This window comes from Lissotriton helveticus, chromosome 11 (assembly GCF_964261635.1).
Source record: "Lissotriton helveticus chromosome 11, aLisHel1.1, whole genome shotgun sequence".
NCBI lineage: Eukaryota > Metazoa > Chordata > Amphibia > Caudata > Salamandridae > Lissotriton > Lissotriton helveticus.
In genome coordinates, this window is record NC_136072.1 from 15,621,248 (window position 1) to 15,644,114 (window position 22,867).

General features: G+C 50.3%; 1 protein-coding gene across 1 annotated transcript in view; it reads right to left on the minus strand.

Annotated features, from left to right (window-relative positions):
* The window catches only part of LOC144791347 (uncharacterized), a 363,412-nt gene that overhangs the window by 331,862 nt on the left and 8,683 nt on the right, over positions 1-22,867 (minus strand). The window contains exons 2-3 of the mRNA XM_078666025.1: positions 11,343-11,395; positions 9,354-9,503 (exon numbers count right to left, since the gene is read on the minus strand). Of these exons, the coding sequence (XP_078522151.1) occupies positions 9,354-9,503; positions 11,343-11,395 (203 nt within the window). The remainder of the gene's footprint in view (positions 1-9,353; positions 9,504-11,342; positions 11,396-22,867) is intronic.

Below are 22,867 nucleotides of genomic sequence, written 5' to 3' on the forward strand. Positions count from 1 at the left end.
AGAGAATCAGAGGCGAAACACCCCTTAAGCCTCCAAGGATAAAGATTCCATGAATTTATAGCATCAACAATGATTCAGCATTCCAACATGTCTAACAATTAATATTCTTCACAGGTTTAAACAAAGTAAGGAGAAACACATCAATTCAGCAGGTTCTGGTGTCTTTGGTTCTTTTTTGAAAAAATTGTTCATAAAAACGACTGTAGCCAACGCGTTTCGACCTCAAAAGGTCTTCTTCAGGGCATTATCAACAACAGTTATTTATTTCGATCCATTAGATTTCTTTACTTTATTTCCACTTGCTCCTTCCCTCTGGCTAGGAGAGCCAGTGTGGCCTCTTATTCATTAACTCCACCAACAAGGTCAAGTCACTTGTTGAATGGCTTCTTAATGCACTAATCCAAAGTCAATTCTGCACGGAGGTAGATTTGCAAGTTTGTTCACCAGTACAGAGTGGCACTGTGCTCTCCATTCATGGTGCTCTGCCAGACTCCTGCGGGTGCCAGGCTGGTGCCTAGTGGGGAGTGGTATCACCGTCTCTTCCACCATGGTAGTGTGCAGCCTACATCCTGCAGATCAGGGGACAGGGAGTGGGCGAGGGGTGAACAGGTCACACCGGGGCATCGCTGCGCTGATGCGCCGAGAGTGAATGCGCCTGTTGAAGTCTAGAGTGGGAGTAGCTTAACACAGCCGGGCCCAAGGTGGGCAGAGTGTCCAGAAAGCACATCTGTTGGAAGTGACCACAAGGCCACTGAGAGGCTGGTGAAGGGGCTGGGGAGTATATATATAGTCCTCATTTGAAAATATGTCTGTTGGCGTCCGGGCCCCCGCCTCTTTAAGGCCAAACTGTGACTTTTTACGCACACCACAGGTGACCCTGGGCACCGTGGCCTGGGTTCAGCCCTCGGTCATTGCCCTGTCACTCCCTTTACACAATACTTGGGCCATCCTTGGACAGCCTGAGGGGAAGGTCTTTGGGGACAAACACATCAGATACACCTGGGAGGGAACTGAGGGCCCCAGTGAATGAGTGAGATCAATTTATGGGCTCCCACTCATGAGCCAATCAGCTGTTTGCTTTGTGTCTCCTTTTTTCCTGCAGCCAATGGAGAAGAGATTGAATCAAGGACCCGCTGGGGGAGACTCGAGTCAGGAGTGAGCTCAGTCAGTCAGTCAGCACTCACTCCACCCGCCTCTGTTCAACATCAGGTAACGTGGCTCAGTCAGTTGAGACTGAACTGCTAGATGGCTCTGTGCCTCTTGCACCTCACAGATTTGCCTAGCAGGGCTGAGCCCCCTGTATACTTCTCAGGTGGGTGAAAGGAGTAACCCTAGATGGCGAACTGCGCTCCGCTTGCGGAGTTTGCAGTTTTCTGCACTCCGCGTTATGCAGAACTCGCGGAGTTCCATAAAACTCCGCTCCGCGTAGCAGAGTTTTTTTCCTCACTCGCGTTCGTCAGCGTCAAGTTGACGACCTTGAGCGAGGAGAAAATCAACCTCCTGGCGAGATTTATCCTCGTTCGCGATCGTCAACATCAAGTTGGCAAGCGCAAGCATGGAAAATCAATATCCGGGTGAGATTTCTGAATGCAGGGGGTCAGGTTTCTCATTGTGAGTGGTCACATATGCTCGCGACAGCTCGCGTTGAGAAACTCCCTGTTCGCGTTGCGAAAGCTGCTGCTGGAGTAAAAATCTACTCGAGCTGCAGAAAAGGAAAGCAGGGACCGCTTGCGCTGTGCTTGTTGCCGTTCACAATGATTGCACAGTGCGGACAAGCATCCAGCACTGTGCAATCAACGTGAACAGCACTTTAATATGGTACTCCCCTGCTTGCGGAGCTCCGCGTAGTGCGGCGGAGTTTTTATTCTGCATTTCGTGGAGTTCCGTGTAGTGCAACTCCGGGAACTCTGCCCAGGGTTAGAAAGGAGTGCTGCTGCGTTACATAATGACATCACTTCCTGTTGTGGTGGTGCACCATTGGTCAGTGTAGACGGGTCTTGCCTCCAGCTGGTCTGGCTATGAGGAGGTGGGAAGCACATGGGGTCACCATGAGGGAATACAGAGAGTCTCCCATGTGCTAAAGTCTCTTACAGGACTGGGGTGGTCCCCGCCAGCAGTGCACGGACATTATGGGTGTTATTCCTCATACCCAGCAGTAAACACCATGACCTCCTGACAAAGATTCTGTCAATAGTCAGTGCACTAAGAAACCTTATCACATAGGTGTGTACCTTTCCACCCACGAGGTAATAACAAGAGCAAAAACACCCCAGTGCAAATAACATTACTGCTGCATAACAGCTGTGCGTGCGCACCTGTTATAGCCGTGGCGACAAGCCATGGTGAATAGAGTGAAGTGATGTTTTTTGCACCGTCTATCCTTTTTGAAAACCACCGTCCACAGCAGGTGCCACCAGCTCTAATCTGTGCAACAGCGGAAGCACTTGTGATTTGCACTGAGCTCCTAGTGGCAGTTGGTGCCAACCGAGGCGCTACTACTATCTATACACTTACTTACGAGTCTCACATTGTCACTGAGAGAGAAACAGGAAGAGCCAATCGCCCCAAATTCCATGCCCGGCCAGCTCGTGATTCATTCACTAAAGAGATGTCCTACCTTGCCACACCTTGGTGTGACCGCACACCAAGAACCACTCACTAATCCGTCGACAAGGAGTCTCTCCAGGAGCTGTTCAGACACAGCCGACACGCCTCCTGCTGGCACACCCTACCAAGGACCCACTGGTACCACTGGCTGGCACAGCCACGCCTCCTGCTGTCACACCCTACCAGGGACCCACTGGTACCACTGGTTGACACGACCCATGCTTGCTGCTGTCACACCCTACCAGGGACCCACTGGCACCACTGGCTGGCACGGCCCATGCCTCCTGCTGTCACACCCTACCAAGGACCCACTGGCACCACTGGCTGGCACGGCCCACGCCTCCTGCCGTCACACCCTACCAGGGACCCACTGGTACCACTGGCTGGCACGGCCCACGCCTCCTGCTCTCACACCCTACCAGGGACCCACTGGTACCACTGGCTGGCATGGCCCATGCCTCCTGCTGTCACACCCTACCAAGGACCCATTGGTACCACTGGCTGGCACGGCCCATGCCTCCTGCTGTCACACCCTACCAAGGACCCACTGGTACCACTGGCTGGCACGGCCCATGCCTCCTGCTGTCACACCCTACCAAGGACCCATTGGTACCACTGGCTGGCACGGCCCACGCCTCCACTATCACACCCTACCAGAGACCCACTGGTACCACTGGCTGGCACGGCCCATGCCTCCTGCGTCACCCCCTACCAAAGACCCACTGGCACCACTGGCTGGCACGACCCATGCCTCCTGCGTCACACCCTACCAGGGACCCACTGGCACCACTGGCTGGCACGGCCCACGCCTCCTGCTGTCCCACCCTACCAAAGACCCACTGGCACCACTGGCTGGCACGGCCCACGCCTCCTGCGTCACACCCTACAAGGGACCCACTGGTACCACTGGCTGGCACGGCCCATGCCTCCTGCGTCACACCCTACCAGGGACCCACTGGTACCACTGGCTGGCACGGCCCATGCCTCCTGCGTCACACCCTACCAGGGACCCACTGGTACCACTGGCTGGCACGGTCCATGCCTGCTACCGTCACACCTACAAGGGACCCACTGGTACCACTGGCTGGCACGGCCCATGCCTCCTGCGTCACACCCTACCAAGGACCCACTGGTACCACGGGCTGGCACGGCCCACGCCTCCTGCGTCACACCCTACCAAGGACACACTGGCACCACAGGCTGGCACGACCCATGCTTGCTGCTGTCACACCCTACCAGGAACCCACTGGCTGGCACGGCCCACGCCTCCTGCATCACACCCTACCAGGGACCCACTGGTACCACTGGCTGGCACGACCCATGCTTGCTGCTGTCACACCCTACCAAGGACCCGCTGGTACCACTGGCTAGCACGGCCCACGCCTCCTGCCGTCACACCCTACCAAGGACGTACTGGCACCACTGCCTGGCACGGCCCACACCTCCTGTCACACCCTACCAGGGACCCACTGGTACCACTGGCTGGCACGGCCCACGCCTCCTGCTGTCACACCCTACCAAGGACCCACTGGTACCACTGGCTAGCACGGCCCACCCCTCCTGCCGTCACACCCTACCAAGGACGTACTGGCACCACTGCCTGGCACGGCCCACACCTCCTGTCACACCCTACAAGGGACCCACTGGTACCACTGGCTGGCACGGCCCACGCCTACTGCTGTCACACCCTACCAAGGACCCACTGGTACCACTGGCTGGCACGGCCCATGCCTCCCGCTTTCACACCCTACCAGGGACCCACTGGTACCACTGGCTGGCACGGCCCATGCCTCCTGCGTCACACCCTACCAGGGACCCACTGGTACTACTGGCTGGCACGGCACACGCCTCTTGCTGTCACACCCTACCAAGGACCCACTGGCACCACGGGCTGGCACGGCCCATGCCTCCTGCGTCACACCCTACCAGGGACCCACTGGCACCACTGGCTGGCACGGCCCACGCCTCCTGCTGTCACACCCTACCAAGGACCCACTGGTACCACTGGCTGGCACGGCCCATGCCTCCTGCTGTCACACCCTACCAAGGACCCACTGGTACCACTGGCTGGCACGGCCCATGCCTCCTGCGTCACACCCTATCAGGGACCCACTGGTACCACTGGCTGGCACGGCCCATGCCTCCTGCGTCACATCCTACCAGGGACCCACTGGTACCACTGGCTGGCACGGTCCATGCCTGCTACCGTCACTCCTACAAGGGACCCACTGGTACCACTGGCTGGCACGGCCCATGCCTCCTGCGTCACACCCTACCAAGGACCCACTGGTACCACGGGCTGGCACGGCCCACGCCTCCTGCGTCACACCCTACCAAGGACCCACTGGCACCACTGGCTGGCACGACCCATGCTTGCTGCTGTCACACCCTACCAGGAACCCACTGGCTGGCACGGCCCACGCCTCCTGCATCACACCCTACCAGGGACCCACTGGTACCACTGGCTGGCACGACCCATGCTTGCTGCTGTCACACCCTACCAAGGACCCGCTGGTACCACTGGCTAGCACGGCCCACGCCTCCTGCCGTCACACCCTACCAAGGACGTACTGGCACCACTGCCTGGCACGGCCCACACCTCCTGTCACACCCTACCAGGGACCCACTGGTACCACTGGCTGGCACGGCCCACGCCTCCTGCTGTCACACCCTACCAAGGACCCACTGGTACCACTGGCTAGCACGGCCCACCCCTCCTGCCGTCACACCCTACCAAGGACGTACTGGCACCACTGCCTGGCACGGCCCACACCTCCTGTCACACCCTACAAGGGACCCACTGGTACCACTGGCTGGCACGGCCCACGCCTACTGCTGTCACACCCTACCAAGGACCCACTGGTACCACTGGCTGGCACGGCCCATGCCTCCCGCTTTCACACCCTACCAGGGACCCACTGGTACCACTGGCTGGCACGGCCCATTCCTCCTGCGTCACACCCTACCAGGGACCCACTGGTACCACTGGCTGGCACGGCACACGCCTCTTGCTGTCACACCCTACCAAGGACCCACTGGCACCACGGGCTGGCACGGCCCATGCCTCCTGCGTCACACCCTACCAGGGACCCACTGGCACCACTGGCTGGCACGGCCCACGCCTCCTGCTGTCACACCCTACCAAGGACCCACTGGTACCACTGGCTGGCACGGCCCATGCCTCCTGCTGTCACACCCTACCAAGGACCCACTGGTACCACTGGCTGGCACGGCCCATGCCTCCTGCTCTCACACCCTACCAAGGACCCACTGGTACCACTGGCTGGCACGACCCATGCCTCCTGCTCTCACACCCTACCAAGGACCCACTGGTACCACTGGCTGGCACGGCCCATGCCTCCTGCTGTCACACCCTACCAAGGACCCACTGGCACCACTGGCTGGCACGGCCCACACCTCCTGCTGTCACACCCTACCAGGAACCCACTGGCTGGCACGGCCCATGCCTCCTGCGTCACACCCTACCAAGGACCCACTGGTGCCACTGGCTGGCACGGCCCATGCCTCCTGCGTCACACCCTACCAAGGACCCACTGGTACCACTGGCTGGCACGGCCCACGCCTCCTGCTGTCACACCCTACCAAGGACCCACTGGTACCACTGGCTGGCACGGCCCATGCCTCCTGCTGTCACACCCTACCAAGGACCCACTGGCACCACTGGCTGGCACGGCCCACACCTCCTGCTGTCACACCCTACCAAGGACCCACTGGTGCCACTGGCTGGCACGACCCATGCCTTCTGCTGTCACACCCTACCAGGGACCCACTGGTACCACTGGCTGGCACGGCCCATGCCTCCTGCTGTCACACCCTACCAAGGACCCACTGGTACCACTGGCTGGCACGGCACACCCCTTCTGCGTCACACCCTACCAAGGACCCACTGGTGCCACTGGCTGGCACGGCCCATGCCTCCTGCGTCACACCCTACCAAGGACCCACTGGTACCACTGGCTGGCACGGCCCACGCCTCCTGCTGTCACACCCTAGCAAGGACCCACTGGTACCACTGGCTGGCACGGCCCATGCCTGCTGCTGTCACACCCTACCAAGGACCCACTGGTACCACTGGCTGGCACGGCACACCCCTCCTGCGTCACACCCTACCAAGGACCCACTGGTACCACTGGCTGGCACGGCCCACGCCTCCTGCTGTCACACCCTAGCAAGGACCCACTGGTACCACTGGCTGGCACGGCCCATGCCTCCTGCGTCACACCCTACCAAGGACCCACTGGTACCACTGGCTGGCACGGCCCATGCCTCTGCTGGCACACCCTACCAGGGACCCACTGGTACCACTACTGGCACGGCCCATGCCTCTGCTGAAGGCACGTTCACGGCTCACCCTAAACCTCCTTGGCATCGTGCCTTTCTCTCCTTCTTGAACTCTCTCAAGTTCATTCATTTATTGGGTCTGGCCTAGTACAGCTATCACAGACCTTATGTGATCAACAAAAAACAGAACACTAAAGAGAGTGGCTTTAGCTCCGCCCATATGCTGGTGGACAGCAGTACATGTTTTGATCGATTAGAAGCTGTGTGCTTCCACAGAAAAAGTGCTTACCCATAATGCAGCTGTGATTATTTTGTTTATCCAGCTGCATGAGCCAGCAGCAGTATGGCTGCCTAGAGAAGGTCCACTACCATACATAAAGTATCAGACCTACAAGGAGGCTGGGCTAGAACTTTAAGGAGTCCACACGCGGCACGGTTAAAGTGTCTTAGATAAGTAGATCATTTAGAGTGTTTCTTTCCTCCGACAGCTGCACGAATCCCCTCCCCCTTTCATCATTAACAGTAGATGTGTGTTCGAAAGCAGTAGGGGATGCCCAGGGCTACAGTAATTCACATGCATTTTTAGGTCTGCCTTGACAGCTTAGCTGTTATTGGACCTTATGTGACCAACAAAAAAGAGCTTTCAGAACACTAAAGAGAGAGGGGCTCAGGCTGGAACACCCACATATTGTTTTCCAACAGCAGAGAAATGGATTGGGCCCAAGTTTTGTGCTTCTGCTAAAAAGACCGCTTGTATTGTACTTTTTGGCTTGTGGCAAAGATTATACCAAATACAGAACTGCGTGGTTTTAGGTCACAAGTCTATGATCATGGCTACAGGCCTGATCTGTTTATTGTGGAAGATTGCAAAAAAGACAGTTGTCCTAATGTATTTATTATGAAAAACATATGTTAAAGTCAATAGCCATTTAAGTGTGAAGTGTTGTTCCTCTGAATTCAAGCCCACAGAGAGGTGTTTGGCTTCATACAATCTCACAGATTAACTTTGCAGGAGAGGATTTTGACATTGGTTACCCCTCTAACAAATCATAGGGTTTTCAGATTTCCACAGTGATATTTTTTGCAAGAATCTCTCCAGAAGGCCTGGCAGGCTTAGCTGTTTACCAAGATCTTGCAATATAGAATAGAATTAAATAATATATAGATCCATAGATAGATAAATATGTATCCATGTAGATTCATAGAGGGTTTGTGGGTCATCCTTCCTCTGCCATTGATCCGTCTGGGTGCCATTTACACTCTGATTCCACCTATGACCATATACTGTCTTGGGTAGTGGTTCAGTCCACTTAAGACATTGGCTCTCAGGCTCAGAGAATAAAGGAAGTTTCTGATTAAATAAAACCACATGCACATCCATCAAAAAATGAATGCACTTCAGTGTTAGGGCTGGTCAGCCTCTCCTTATACTTCCATGTCTGATTCTGTGCATCACCGCTTAAAAAAAAAATCATAAGAGACTACTACAGGTCTCTGGGCGGTGCTAATGGGTGGGTTGCTTGCTTGCCACTCATTTCATCTGCAGTGCACTGCATCTCACCGGGCCACTTCCTCTAACCCATGTGACCATCATGAAATTCTGTAGTTCATAGTGTATAACTTTTGTACCATTCCAAGAAGGCATACATTGGGTAAAATCATGGCAGCTGGGCTGGAACTTTAAAAACTCGATGGACTGTGTTGAATACCCCTGGAAGATGAATACTGGCTGCTACATTTAGCATTGTTATTGCCAGCATATTCTGGCCATGTTCACACGGCAGCATCTTTTCTGTATTCTACTTGTATTCTTTTAATTTATCTTGCATATGTTGTTGAGTGTGTGTGTTTTATTGCAGTTGTGTCAGTGGGTGAATGAGAGATTGAGCCAGTGGATGGATTACTTATTGAGTGAGTGCGTGTATGATCGCTTACCGAGCGCCTCAACCCAACTGACACAAAAGGCGCTTTCATTCATGAGCCAGACCTATTGGCGTTGCCATTTCTTGTACTGCATCATGTGTGTTTGGTATATCCAAGCCTTGCCAGTGGCGTGTTCTAGCGGCGCTTGCACCATGGACATATGTACTGGAGAATCATCACAATGCGTGAGTCAAGGTTGAACATGTGTTACACACAAGAGAAGGGGCGGTGCAGAGCCCTGTTGACCTGGCACCACACCCTAAGCACACTACTCAGCACTGCGTGGAGATTGTTGTAGTGTTACACAGAGGTGCTTGGCGGGCTGTGATGGGTGTATGGCTGGGTGGGACCAGGCTAGCTCAGATGATACCCCTTCGGGGTCGATTCTAGCGCTATACAAACAGATAAATAAATTTTTAAAAAAACAGAGCCAATGGTCAGTGCCATGTGTATGGGCAGGGCCACTTCTAGCTGAGACGCTCGCTGAAGCAAGCCTCGCGTGCATTGGTGCAAACACTTACTTCCGCCTGGCCAGTCCCCGTCCGGTCCTGTGCCTGGGGTGGGCGTGGCATGCTTGCTTCTGATCCAGTCGCCTTGGTCGCCGCCACAGAGTTGCTGCCAGTCACAGAAAGGCGTCAGGTTATCGTTGAAGTCGCACTTGGTGATGTAGTCTGGGAAGAAAGAGCGGGAGTCAATAGCTGTGCAAAGCCTGCACACCTGTTGTACAGACAACCAAACACTAACCAAAAGCAAACCCAATACTCCTCACCGAAAGTGCTTTGACGCCTTTTCAGGGGTCTGACTACTATGATCTCCTAAATAACACTTTCTAGACTGTTCCTTCCTCCTTCATCCTTTTCAATCCGACGACAAGACTCGCATGTCCACGGCTCAAATTAACACATTTTTATTTTTCCCTATACTAACCCACTACTTAATCATTTTGGGTTCCGGAGTAGCGTTCTACTCGTCGAAAAAAGCGTTTCAAAGCCTCGTCAAGGGTAGTAAACACTATATAATTGGATTGTTTGTATATATCATTTTTAGAACGTTGTTTTATGATATACTTATCATGTATTTCTTTTATAAAATGTTTTTATAGCTTTTATGACACCAGCTGTCGAAATAAAGCATAACTGACTGACTGACTGACTGACTGATTATATAAATAAAATTTTAATGACAATTACAAATATTTGTTTAAGGTAAAAAAATAGTGGACTGCTTCATTTTAAAAAGGAGATTGAAATATCTCAAATTAAGTATAAAAATAACTTATGAATTGTGTTTTAGGCGGCAGATGGAGGCCTTCTTTTGTGAGTGTAGCTGTAGTTTATATTTATTATTTTTATCACTCCAGACACAGATTTACTGTAAATGTCATGGCACATGCGTGAGGCAAAGCGGCGCTTTACGAAACAAAAAGGTGCAAATAGTATCACAAAAAGTTTCTATTTTGTATGACCTCATTGCAGCGGTTAATTGGTAAAAAAGAAGCGCCGGGGCTCTCGTCAGTAGGCAGCTTGCACCGGCCCATTTCTCCTGCTAGTGCCGCCTAAAACAGAACGCTGAAAGTGGGGAGAGGATGTGGCATAATGCTCAGCGCTGTTGACTTCGGAGCTGGGGAACCATATAAGAGTCTCGGCATCGGCTCACCATCCTGTGATTCTGGGCAAATATCTTAATCTCCCCGTGCCTAAAATAAAAGAGTCTGGGGCATATTATCAAGGGATTTATCTCCGCTTTTTGGCTTTAAAAGCCAAGAAAGCGGAGATAAAATGATCTCCCTATCAGCAACAGGGTGCTAACACGCAAATTCGCATGTTAACACCCTTTTTCTCTAAGCTTCCCCTTGCATCTCTAATGAGATGCAAAGGGGGCGTTCCAGAGAAAAATAATAGGAGAAATGTTGTAAGCGACATTTCTCCTATTATCAAGGATTTCGCTAACCCTGTTAGTGATAAAAAAAAGCAGCGCTAACCGCGGTTAGCACTGCTTTTTTTTACACCTGGTATTTTCCTGACTTAGCCATGATATCCTATGGAAGGTGGATAGCATGGCTAAGTTTGTGAGCCCCTATCATCAAGCTAACACTGATATCCTATGGAAGGTGGATATCATGGCTACGTTTGTGAGCCCCTATCATCAAGCTAACTCCAAACTTCGAGAGATTATTGTTGGTTTTCCAGCGATAATCTCTCATTTGGTAGTTAGTGTGAGGATTTTTATCACTTCTGAGATAAACCTTGCTAATAGCAAGTTATCTCTGCGATAATTTCCGGCAATGCTTAGCGTTAAAAAATTAGTTGCTAAGCCTCGTTAGCGATAAATATCGCTAATCGTTGGTAATATGCCCCTGTGTCCTTAACTGGAGCTCATGAAAAGCGCTGGTGTCGATGATTAAGTGCCGGTGCTAAGCACCAGAATCCACCAGCTCAAATTAAGCACTGGCAAGAGAGAGTCTAGGGTGAAGGAAGCAAGGCTCCCTCAATGAAGCCTTGAAGACTCACCTGCCGTCGGGTCCCAGATGCTCTGTCCATCGCTACTGCTATTGTGTTTTGCCCTAAAGAGAGAAAAATAACACATATGGTCAGTGGTGGATGTTGTGATGAGTAACACATGTGGCATTAAAAAAACACAAGCATTAGAAACTACTACACAAAGTAGACATGTAGTAGTTCACTTGCACCCACAGGCCAACAGTTAAAAAAAATAATAATTAGAATGTTGCCTCTGTAGTAACTTTGTCATTCAGCCACACCATTGTTGCCCAATGCTTGTTTCAAGCAAACTGTCAAACATTGAACCTCTGGAGACTAATCTAGAGTGGAGACAAACTCTTAAACCAGCAGAGTAATTTATTAGAAATTCACCTAGAGTCCCCCCTGAGACAGACTTAAGACAGACTTAACACAAATTTAGGACAGACTTAAGACAGACTTAAGACAGAATTAAGACAGACTTGAGACAAACTTAGGACAGACTTAAGACAGACTTAAGACAGACTTAAGACAAACTTAGGACAGACTTAAGACAGACTTTAGACAGACTTAAGACAGACTTAAGACAAAATCCGAACTTTACTACTACTAAATGCCTTCTGTGAATACCAAAATTTGTACGTTTCGGATTTTGTCTTAAGTTAGTTCTGTGAATCGGGCCCTTAGAGAACACAGATACAGCATAGCAAACATGGACCAGGATCAGTGAACTTAGAGAACACAGACAGAGCTTGGAGAACACAGAGCATAAAGAACACAGACCGAGCTTGGAGAAGACAGACAGAGCTTGGAGAACACAGAGCTTAGGGAACACAGACAGAGTTTAGCTTACAGAACATTGACAGAATATTGGAGCTTTAGTGAACACAGTATTTACAGGGCTTAAAGAACACTAACAGGGTTTAAAATGACACCGACAGAGCTTACAGAAGACAGACAGAGCTTGGAGGAGAGAGACAGAGCTTGGAGAACACAGAGTTTGAGAACACAGACAGAGCTTAGAGAAGACAGAGAGAGTTTAGTTTACAGAACATTGGGCCCGATTCACAGAACTAACTTAAGACAATATCCTAAACTTACTACTTCTGGTATTCACAGAAGTTTGGATTTTGTCTTAAGTTTATCTTAAGACTGACTTAAGACAAACTTAAGACAAAATGCTAACTTCTGTGAATACCAAAAGTAGTAAGTTTAGGATTTTATCTTAAGTTAGTTCTGTGAATCGGGCCCCTAGACAGAATATTGGAGCTTTAGTGAACACAGAATTGACAGGGCTTAGAGAACACTAACGGGGTTTAAAATGACACAGACAGTGCTTAGAGAAGAAAGACAGAGCTTGGAGGAGAGAGACAGAGCTTGGAGTACACAGAGTGTGAGAACACAGACAGAGCTTGGAGAAGACGGAGCTTAGATAACACAAACAAGAATTATAGAGCTTAGAGAACAGTGACAAAGCTCACAGAGCTTAGAAAACACAAACTGAGTTTAGAGAACTCAGAAAATAAATGCAGAGGTTAAAGAACACAGATTGTGCATATGGAACACAGGCAGGGATTAGTGAGTTTAGAGAACAAAGACAGAATTTAGAGAGCTTTAATCCTTTCCATGCTGATGACGGAACCGCTCCGTCATCAGCCGCGGTTGGGCTGTGCTGATGACGGAGCGGTTCCTTCATGGCCACGCCGCCGCGCCTGCGTGGCGCGTTCTATTGAGCGGGCGGGGCCATGACGGAACCGCTCCGTCATGAGCACAGCCCAACCGCGGCTGATGACGGAGCGGTTCCGTCACCAGCATGCGGCCGCCACGCGGCCGCCCCGCCCCCTTAGCGCTGCGGCGGAATAGCCGCCGCAGCGATGTGGCTAAGACCACAGCCAGAGATAAGAGAGCTTAGAGAACACAGATAGAGCTTGGAGAACACAGAATTTAGAGGACACAGACAACGCTTAGAGAAGAAACAAGGAGCTTAGCTTAGAGAACACAGAGAACTTTTAGAACACAGACATAATTTACAGAGTTTAGAGAACACAGACTGAATGTGGATAGCTCAGATAATTGATACAGAGGACAGAGAAAGCTGACAGAGCTTAGAGAAGACATGCAGGGCTTAGTGAGTTTAGGGAACAAATAATTTAAAGAACTTAAAGAACACACGCAGAAGAGAGCTTAGAGGAAACAGACAGAGCTCTAGTCAAAGGTATTTGGGGAATGTATAAATGCAGACTTGTCAGGCGGAAGCAGCGGGGGCTCACCCTGCCGATGAAAGGCATCCCTGGGTTTTAGGCCTGGGCGGGAAATTCCGTTCCGCGCGCGGAATTTGTGGAATTTGGGTAATTTCGCGCTCTGCTTAGAACGCGGAATTGCCACAAATTCCGCGATCCACAGCTTTGCGGATTTTTTTGTGTGTTCGTGCTTTTAAAATGCGTGTTCGCAAGATATTTCTCCCTGAGCATGCAAGCAGCATTCACACACAGAAAAAAAGCATCGCAAACGGGCGGAACAAGCAATTCCGCATGTTCGTTGAACTGCTCGCTGAGATTTTTTACCGTTTCGCGGAGCTTCGCGCAGTGCGACTACGCAAATTCCACCCACCGTACTGCAACAATGTTGGTGGTCGGTGACCCACCTGCTGATATGAACATAGACTGAGTTGCATATGGCTGGGTCTATAACTGGAATGGCATGGTGAGCAAAAAAACGATGGATCTAACCTAGATCTGTGACTGTTTGATTCGTTCAGCATGCCTTCCACCAATTTTTATTTTTTCATTTGTCACCCTAAGTAGGAAGGGTATGCCCAGACTGTTGCCCTGTGCTCACTCTACTACCAGGTTCAAGTTAGCCTGACTGATGAGGGTTGATACCCTGAAACCAGTCCCAGGATACTTGTTTCTGGTCTGGGGAGGACCTGGCTTAGCAGTTCGGACTGGACTGACCCTATGGGGAGCTGTGTCAAGGAGCTGGGTCAAGACTAATTTGCATATGGCTAGGTCCAAACTGGAAGGGCGTGGTGATGGATGTAGGCCCGATCTCTGTACTGGGGGTGAATGTTTGACATTGTTCATTATTCAGTCCATCAATTGTTCTCTTTGGATATGAACTCCGGGGCATCTACTTGTTGGGGTCCTTTGATGTCCTCTGGATTTCGAAGCATGTGACGCGTCACCCATGGGCACGTGGGAGTCTTGCTCAGAGCGTCCTAGATTGTGCCAGTGAGAACAACTTCATGTTGATTATTGGGCAGCCGGGCTGGTGACACTGATGGAAGTGAAGGAAGTGCCTACAACAAAGGCTACGGAGAAGAAGCACCTGAGCGTGCGAAGCTACGCAGCCACCTCACAGTTATCACTGCAGTCGCATAAGAGATTGGCGATCAGTTAAAGATGATACCAGCAGATGCTCAAGGTTCAAGGTTCAAAGATACATTATTCGGATAGCGACGTATCCATAAAAGCACAGCAGCACAACAGGTTAAAAATTTACAAGTAAGAAAGTCATAATAAAATCCATTAGCAACATAGAGTATACAATAATCTTTCAGATTTGTGCAAAAATGCATGAAAAAATTATTTAAAAGCTCAAAGATTGGACATCATCTGACGTGCTGGAACAGCAATTCTCAAAAAAAGTGTCTGTACGAAAAACCAGCTCTTCGTCATCCGTGGTAAGTACCCTCAAGTAAGCATTTTCCAGACTAATGGGCATAAACTTTTTAAAATACGGGGTTAAAAACACTTACTATACATTAAATAGTATTTACAGAAGGACAAAAAGTGTAAAATAGATTGGCCACTCTGGCCATCGCACGGGCAGGGTAAATGATCAAGGCCAGATTGGTGACCAAGGGGAAAACATAAAACAAATGTAATAGTGCCTGCCCATAGACGAAATAAAAGGCTCCTCTCCCAACGGCTCATAGACAGGGTAAGGTAAGTAGCCAGTGGGTGCACAAGATGTTCAGAGGACATGTAGCTACGGACAAGGGATTTTTGGGATTCCGTTTCTACCCCATCTCTGCCTGTCGTAGGGTGCAGAGCTGGCTATGTTCTTGAGTATGCATACCTGCACCAATGCTACCAGCAGATGCAGTGACTTTGCTTTTGTTACTTCCAGGAAGTTTTCAGCTTATTTTTATCTGACAAGAACCATGTGTTCATCTCAATATACCATATGGCAGGTTTGTTTTACAGCAGTGAGATTCAGTCAGGGTAATTTGATTGAAGTAACTTCACACCTGGGACTGACAGCAAACAGAGCATGAAGATATAGCTGCCCGCAGCCTGACACCCCGTATTGCACATCAGACCGCTCGTGGCTGAAGCGGCGTATTCAGTACGTTGCGTAGATAGCGTCTACCAGTCTGTATAAGGCCCTCTTTGAGACAGTTGCTGAAGACCTTGTCTTATTGAGCTCATGACCATAAACATCTCCAGATGGAGGTAGGTCTGCTGGATCTAGACCTCCAGGTTACACACAGAACCCAGCAGCAGGTCCTCAAGAGACCAGACTAGTTTAGGAGTTAGGAATACAAAGGGGTGCATGAGGTTAAATCGGGGTGGTGTTTCTTAGGGCCTTTCAAGGGTCATGAGCAGGCAATACCAATGAAATTACAGACAGCGGAGCTCTACTGCAGCCACGCGCATGCGCACTGGTGCTCTCTGCCTACGTCCTTACTCCAAAAGAAATATGAAGTTTGTGACTGCACGCCCTAGTAAGGGGTTGGAAGTGTGACGGCACGCGTCACTGCTCTCCCCAGTGGCGGCAAGTATGTATTGGAGGTAAGGGGATGGGGTAGGGGCGGAAGGGGGTAGGACACGGGGTAAGCAGCTATTACAAAATAAAATAAAAAACATACCTTTGTCCCGCTTCCTCGCTGCGTCTCTCCTCCATAGTCCTCCCTCGCTGGCCTGAACAGAATGCACACCCCGGCTCCCAGTCAGCCAATCATAACGCTACCATAGCAGCCTTGTGATTGGTCTGAGCGCCATGTTTTGGCATGCAGTCACTGACTGGCAGCCTGGGCATGTTTTCCGTGCATGCTGTATTGCAGCCTGCATGAAGAACATGTGAAGTGTGCAAGACTGTTCCAAGCAGTCGTTGCACACCTAGGAGGACACTATCACACCTCCCCCGCCCGCCCCCTCGTGCTAAACTGCGGAAGTCAGAGAAAATAACATGAGTCCATTTTTTATTTTCCCTTTATTTCACTGCTAAAAGCAGTGGGGCGACGCTCCTCCGTCTTAGCGCAGGAACCCCCACTGGCTCCCCCCTCCCATGTTAGACTGATCAGAGTGGTCCCGGCTAGCATGCTGGGCCGGGTGGTCCTGACTGCTTTGTTGGAACAGTGGTCCTTCTTACTGTGACTATGCTGATCTGGGTGGTCCTGATTGTTACTTTGGGTGGAGTGGTCCTGGCTGGAATGCTGTAAAAGGTGTCTTTGTTGGTCAGGGTGGTTTTTGTTGTTACTTTGCTCAGGGTGTTCCCGGCTGGTATGCTCGACCGTGTGGCCTTGATTGTATGTTGGACTAGTGGTCCTTCTTATTTTTTAATCAGGGTTTTCCTAGTTCTTACCTTATTCTGCCTGGTCCCGGCTGGTCTGCCTGGAAGGGTGGTCGTTGCTTTTGGTCAGTGTGGGTTTGTTGTTTGGTCTGGAAGCTCCTTACCGGTTTGCTCAACAGCGTGGCGTGGTCTTAATTGGTATTTTAGACTGGTGGGCTTTCTTACTATGTTGATCGCGGTTGTCTTGGTGGTTACCTGGGGTCTGATTGGTTCTGGTTGGTGTGTCTTAACTAACAAGGTCAAGGGTGGTCATTGCTAAAAATGATTATCAATTCACAATTTGGAAGAGGTGTGTTTCGGGCACTGCTTCCATATTACAAATTGTTTACGTATATATTAATGGTTTACAATGGTACTTCAGATCCCAAACCATTGACCATTTGCCAGCTCCCAAGTTAGGGTGGTAACTGATTCATAAAAGGGAGGAGCGCCCCCTTTGGGCTCCTTCAGGGGCTACTGCTTCCTGCTCTCATTGAAGTATTTTAAAATGGAAAAGAAACTATTTCCTGAAGCTTCCCTGTTTCCCTTAAAAGTCTTGGGCTTCTTTCAAAACATCCATTTTGAAATACTTTCCCAAGCAGGGATACTGGAATTATGCAATTGTGGGGCCCCTGCGATTTTTGCATAATTATAGATTTGCTGCATGTGTCACATAATCCATCATCTGTGCATATTCTGAGGATTTTAACAAAGAAACTTGTTTCTAGCTCAGACAGTTAAAAAGTTACAAACAATGCAAGGGCATGTGTTGCTGCGCCATGGAAAGCCCTTTGCAAAGCCGGACTGGTCGCCTTTCTGTTGCTTATTGCTATATTCGGGTGTTAAATGGGTACTAATGAGGTGCAACTAATGCCCAGACAGTGTAACCAGGTTTAAAAATGACGAAATAATGAAGTAATACTATTAAAAAATGTACTGGATTAAGTTGCATATTTTGCCAGTTCCTGCTGCATAATTTACTCTATCCTGCCACATAATTTAGCCTTCTCCTGCCACATAATTCTAGTGGCCCTGGCCCCGGGCCCCCATATCTGAAGCAGGACACTACTCAGCGCCCAGGGACCCCAGGACTATGCAAGGCTGCTCCGGGCCACCGAAGGGGGCCACCTAAGAGGGCAGCCACCCTTAGTGCCACATGATGGCACAGACCACAGGAGCTGTCTAGTGTCAGGGACCTGGAGGGTCCCCAGTGACGTCACTTCCGGCGGGGGAGGGGCTAACCCTTCCCCAAATCGACAACACACCCGCGGTTAACACCACTGGGGTTTATGGCTCATCAGGTGGGCAGGTGGCGAGGGGCTGCCTGACCCTGGATCGCCCGTAAGATAACCCAACATGTTGGCATAATGTGTATGCAAATAAAGCTGCAACAACTTTTTCCAACAAAACAATGTGTCGTGTCTGTTATTATGACAAATTGTTGTGAGCGGGCTGGGGTATGGGCCGATGTTGGCACTAAAGAGAGTGCTCCTTCAGATATGGCTCGTTAGCTGCGGGCAGTGATAACCGGTCCAAAGGCCTCACTCCCTCTCCAGCATGGGTGGACTTTTCCTTCCTAATATCAAAGCCCCCACTGCCTCCAACGTGTCAGTGAACCCCTGGTGCGGGGCTCATCGAGGCCACGCCCTCTTCCTGTGGAGGACGCGCTGGCGCCCAGCCCTGCCCCTTCCGTCAAGGAGCCGTTCCTTATGACAGGTTGTGTTTTTACAGAGATCAATGCAGGGCTGGAGGATAGCAGACATCTTGCGTTGGTGTAGTGCCAAGGAAACCATCTACCTGTTGTTAATATATGCATGAGCCAGGTGAACTTTCAGCGACACACCGCGAGAAGGTTGAACACATCACCCTACAGAGAGTGTGTTGTACTTTGTACATGAAGACACTGGTAGCCAGGTTGTAAGTTCTTAAAGTCTTCTTTATTAATCCATGTCTTGTAGTATCAAACAAGGATCAGCCATGTAGCCAGTCAGTGTTCATGTCATGTGTCCCAGTTAGGCCAGAGGAAAACACTGCAATTTTTTACATGTACACCGGTTTCTTCCTAAAGTTGCCTTCACTCTCACACAATGACCTTAGCTACACATTTGAAACTATGACAGTGCGGATTAGTTTCTAGGAAACTACACTTGCTTACAAACCCACTTCACAAGACCACTATCTTGATACCTAGACAACATGTTCAAGGTTAATACACACTTTGCGCAAATGTGATTATTTGTTTCGTACACATGGCGAGAGAGCTATCTATAACACATGAACAATGGCGGTCTGACCAAAATTTCGGCCGAAGGCAAGGAGTCCTTGTGTTATACATAAACATCCATTTCCGAGTGTTTACAGAGGAGCGCTTTGCTGTCATTGCCGAGGTTCTTACATGCTGATGCTTCGGCCCAGCAGCCGGCTGATATCTCCATGAGGGTGTCCAGCTCATAACCACGACGAGGTCCTAGATTCTTTCCCTTCAGATAATGGGAGTTATATCTTCCAGTACGGGGATTCTTGGCAGAGCACACAAACACACCCTAGACGCTTAGGTTAGGGGGCGCATAGTAGGAGTATGCCAGATTTCTATATTGTTTTATATGCTTGCATACACACATTGTTTCAGCACAATAGTGGAACTTTTCATTTTATTCACTGTCCTGATACTTCTAATAACTTTCATCTGCTTCTGTCTATTGAACATCGCAGCGCATATATTTTATACAAGAATCACATTAGTTCAATGAATATTGGAAATGTACCAGTGTGTATTCCTTGTATATTTCGCTGAGAGGAACAGAGCACGAGTGACTGAGTGAAAAGGTTCTAGATCTGTTACCATGATTCCTGGGGATCAGGGTTGTCATGTTCAGTGGTTGCCGACACCATTTGCTACCCATGTAGGATTAGGGGGGCTTAAAGTGGTACTGTGAGCTAACGGGCCTATAGGACGACATATCCTCAAGAGGTGCATGGAATCAATCTGGCACCATCCCAGCGTTTATGCTCTCCACAAATGTGCAGTTCTTACCATAGAGTCCAAACTACATGACACTGGGATAGCCGTCGTTGAGGTCTCTCTGACCGTGGAATAGCCAGCGTTGAGACCTCTATGACCCGGGGAAAGCCGGAAGTGAGACATTCCTGATCCTGCGATAGACCGATGGAGGGCCTCTTTGACTCTGGACTAACCAGCCCTGTGAACTCTCTGACCCTGGGGGAGCCGGAGGTGAGACCTTTCTGTCTCTAGGGATAGCCAGAGGTGAGGCCTCGCTGACCCTGGAATAGACAGCAGTGAAACCTCGCTGTCCCTAGGAATAGCAGAGGCGAGACCTCTCCTACCCTGGGATAGCCAGCACTGATATCTCTCTGTCCCTAATCACATCTAGCGGTGAGGCCTCGCTCACCCTAGGATAGATAGTGGTGAGGCCTCGCTCACCCTAGGATAGATAGTGGTGAGGCCTCGCTCACCCTAGGATAGATAGTGGTGAGGCCTCACTCACCCTAGGATAGATAGTGGTGAGGCCTCGCTCACCCTAGGATAGATAGTGGTGAGGCCTCACTCACCCTAGGATAGATAGTGGTGAGACCTCTCTGATCCTGGCTATCCCACGGTCAGCGCTGAGACCTCTCTGTCCCTAGGGATAGCCAGCGTTGAGGAATCGCTGAACCTGGGATAGCCAGAGGTGAGGCCTCGCTGACCCTGGAATAGACAGCAGTGAAACCTCGCTGTCCCTAGGAATAGCAGAGGTGAGACCTCTCCTACCCTGGGATAGCCAGCACTGAGAACTCTCTGTCCCTAATCACACCCAGCAGTGAGGCCTCGCTCACCCTAGGATAGATAGTGGTGGGACCTCTCTGATCCTAGGGATATCCAGCATTGAGGAATCGCTGACCCTGTGATAGCCAGAGGTGAGACTGCACTGTCCCTAGAAATAGCCAGCACTGAGATGTCTCAGTCCCTACGGATAGCCAGCGCTGAGACATCTTGGTCTGTAGAGATGGCCAGTGGTGAAACCTCTCTCTCCCTAGGAATAGCCACTGCTAAGACCTCTCTGAATACGCACTCTTTCTTGCCCGTGGTGTGCATAGTCTTCGTCGTTATGGTCCCTCAGAAGTTTAGAAGTCTTACATCTCTGACCTGGGTTGAAACAGTTATATCTAAAACCGTTTAACATCATCGAAGCTTCCATGTGACATCATGTGTAACATGACTGACATAAACCCTGACAGAGGTTCTCATCAGCTGGGGAACTTGCAAACATGCTACAGATATTTTTGGTAATAGGAGCAGCTAAATACAGGGGAATAATTCCATATCTTAACACCTGTCAAAATGTTGTTTTGACATGTAATATATCACAGCTTGAGCACAAGCTAAAGTGCACATTCAAACACAAAGCGTGCACGTTCAAGGAGCAGGTGTGCATGTCCCAACGCAAAGTTTGCATGTCTAAGGAGCAGGCATGCATGTAGTGACCCAACACAAACCATGCATGTCCATACCCAAAGCGTGCATGCCCGACACTAAGCGTGCATGTTCAGAGGCAAAGCTGCATGCTCAAACACAAAGCGTGCAAGCCTCAACACTAAGATTACAAGTCCCAACAAAAGCGTGCATATCCCATCACAACGTGTGCATGTCTAAACACAAAGAATGCACGTCCAGGCACAAAGGGCCGGATTCACAAAGGTAAACTTAGACTGAAAGTCTAAGTTTAGACTTAAGTCTAACTTTACTAATAGTAAAGTTAGACTTTAGGTCTGAACTAAGACTTCAGGTCTAAACTTACACTTTCAATCTAAGTTTACCTTTGTGAATTCGGCTTTAAGTGCGCAGGTTCAGACACAAATCCTGTCTGCTTAAACACAAAGGGGCAGATTTATGTTAACTGGCGCATCCCCAGGGATGCGCCAGTTAATGTGCGCCACAGTGCGCCACAGCTCCGCCACCCATGGTGCGCCGCATTTACAATGCAGCGCACCATGGGGCAAAAACGGCACAGATGCGTGACGCATCTGTGCCGTAAAGGCGGCGCATTGCTGGAGTTGCGTCGCAAGCGCGACGCAGCTCCAGCAAGGCTCGGGGGTGCCCTATCTGACCAATGCTGCGTCAAGACCTACGCCTGCTTCAAGCAGGCGCAGGCTTTTGACGCAGCATTGGCCTGAAAGTGACTGAGTGAAATCATATAGATTTCACTCAGCCACATTTGCGAGGCGCACCTGTCCCGGAACGCCCACCCTGCGCCGGAACGCCCACAAGCGGCGCAGGGCTTTACAACGTGACGCATCTGCCTAGATGCGTCACGTTGTAAATCGTTCGTAGGGATGCGCCACGTTTACGCCGCCTTGCGTGACTCAACAGCAGCGTAAACGTGGTGCAAGGGCCTCATAAATCTGCCCCAAAGGGCCTCTTGCTGTGCCGCCCTGTGTCAAAAGAAAAGAGCAGGAACGCACCGTGTCTATAAGATACGGCGCATCCCTGCCCTTTTCCCCTACACTGGGCACAATGGGGTACATGCGCCAACGCAGCCACCCTTGCACCATGGTGCAAGTGTGCTTGCATTGCGAGCCTGATTCATTTTGTGAAGGAAGGGACACCGTCCTGCACAAAACCCATCAATTCAGGCAATTTCCTCTTTCTATGAGTGCTGGAGAATACAGCACAGATAAAAAAGGAAAAAACGAGGAGAAATGAATATATTCCTCCTGTCAGGCCTCCCTAACACCACCCCAGGGAGGTGTTTAATTCTGACGCATTCTCAGGTTTACGATTTCTTGTAAATCTGTGAATGCTTCAGATTCCATTAGTGCTGCGTGGGAACGCCCACATAAACACCCATGGAACGCCCCTTTCACGCAGCATTCTGGGTGAAAGAGGCACATATATGCAAGGCCATGAAAAGCCACATAAAGTGGCTTTACGTGGCCTTGTAAATATGCTGTGACACATTGCCCACCAGAACGTAAAAAAACAAACATCCTGGCAGCGCAAA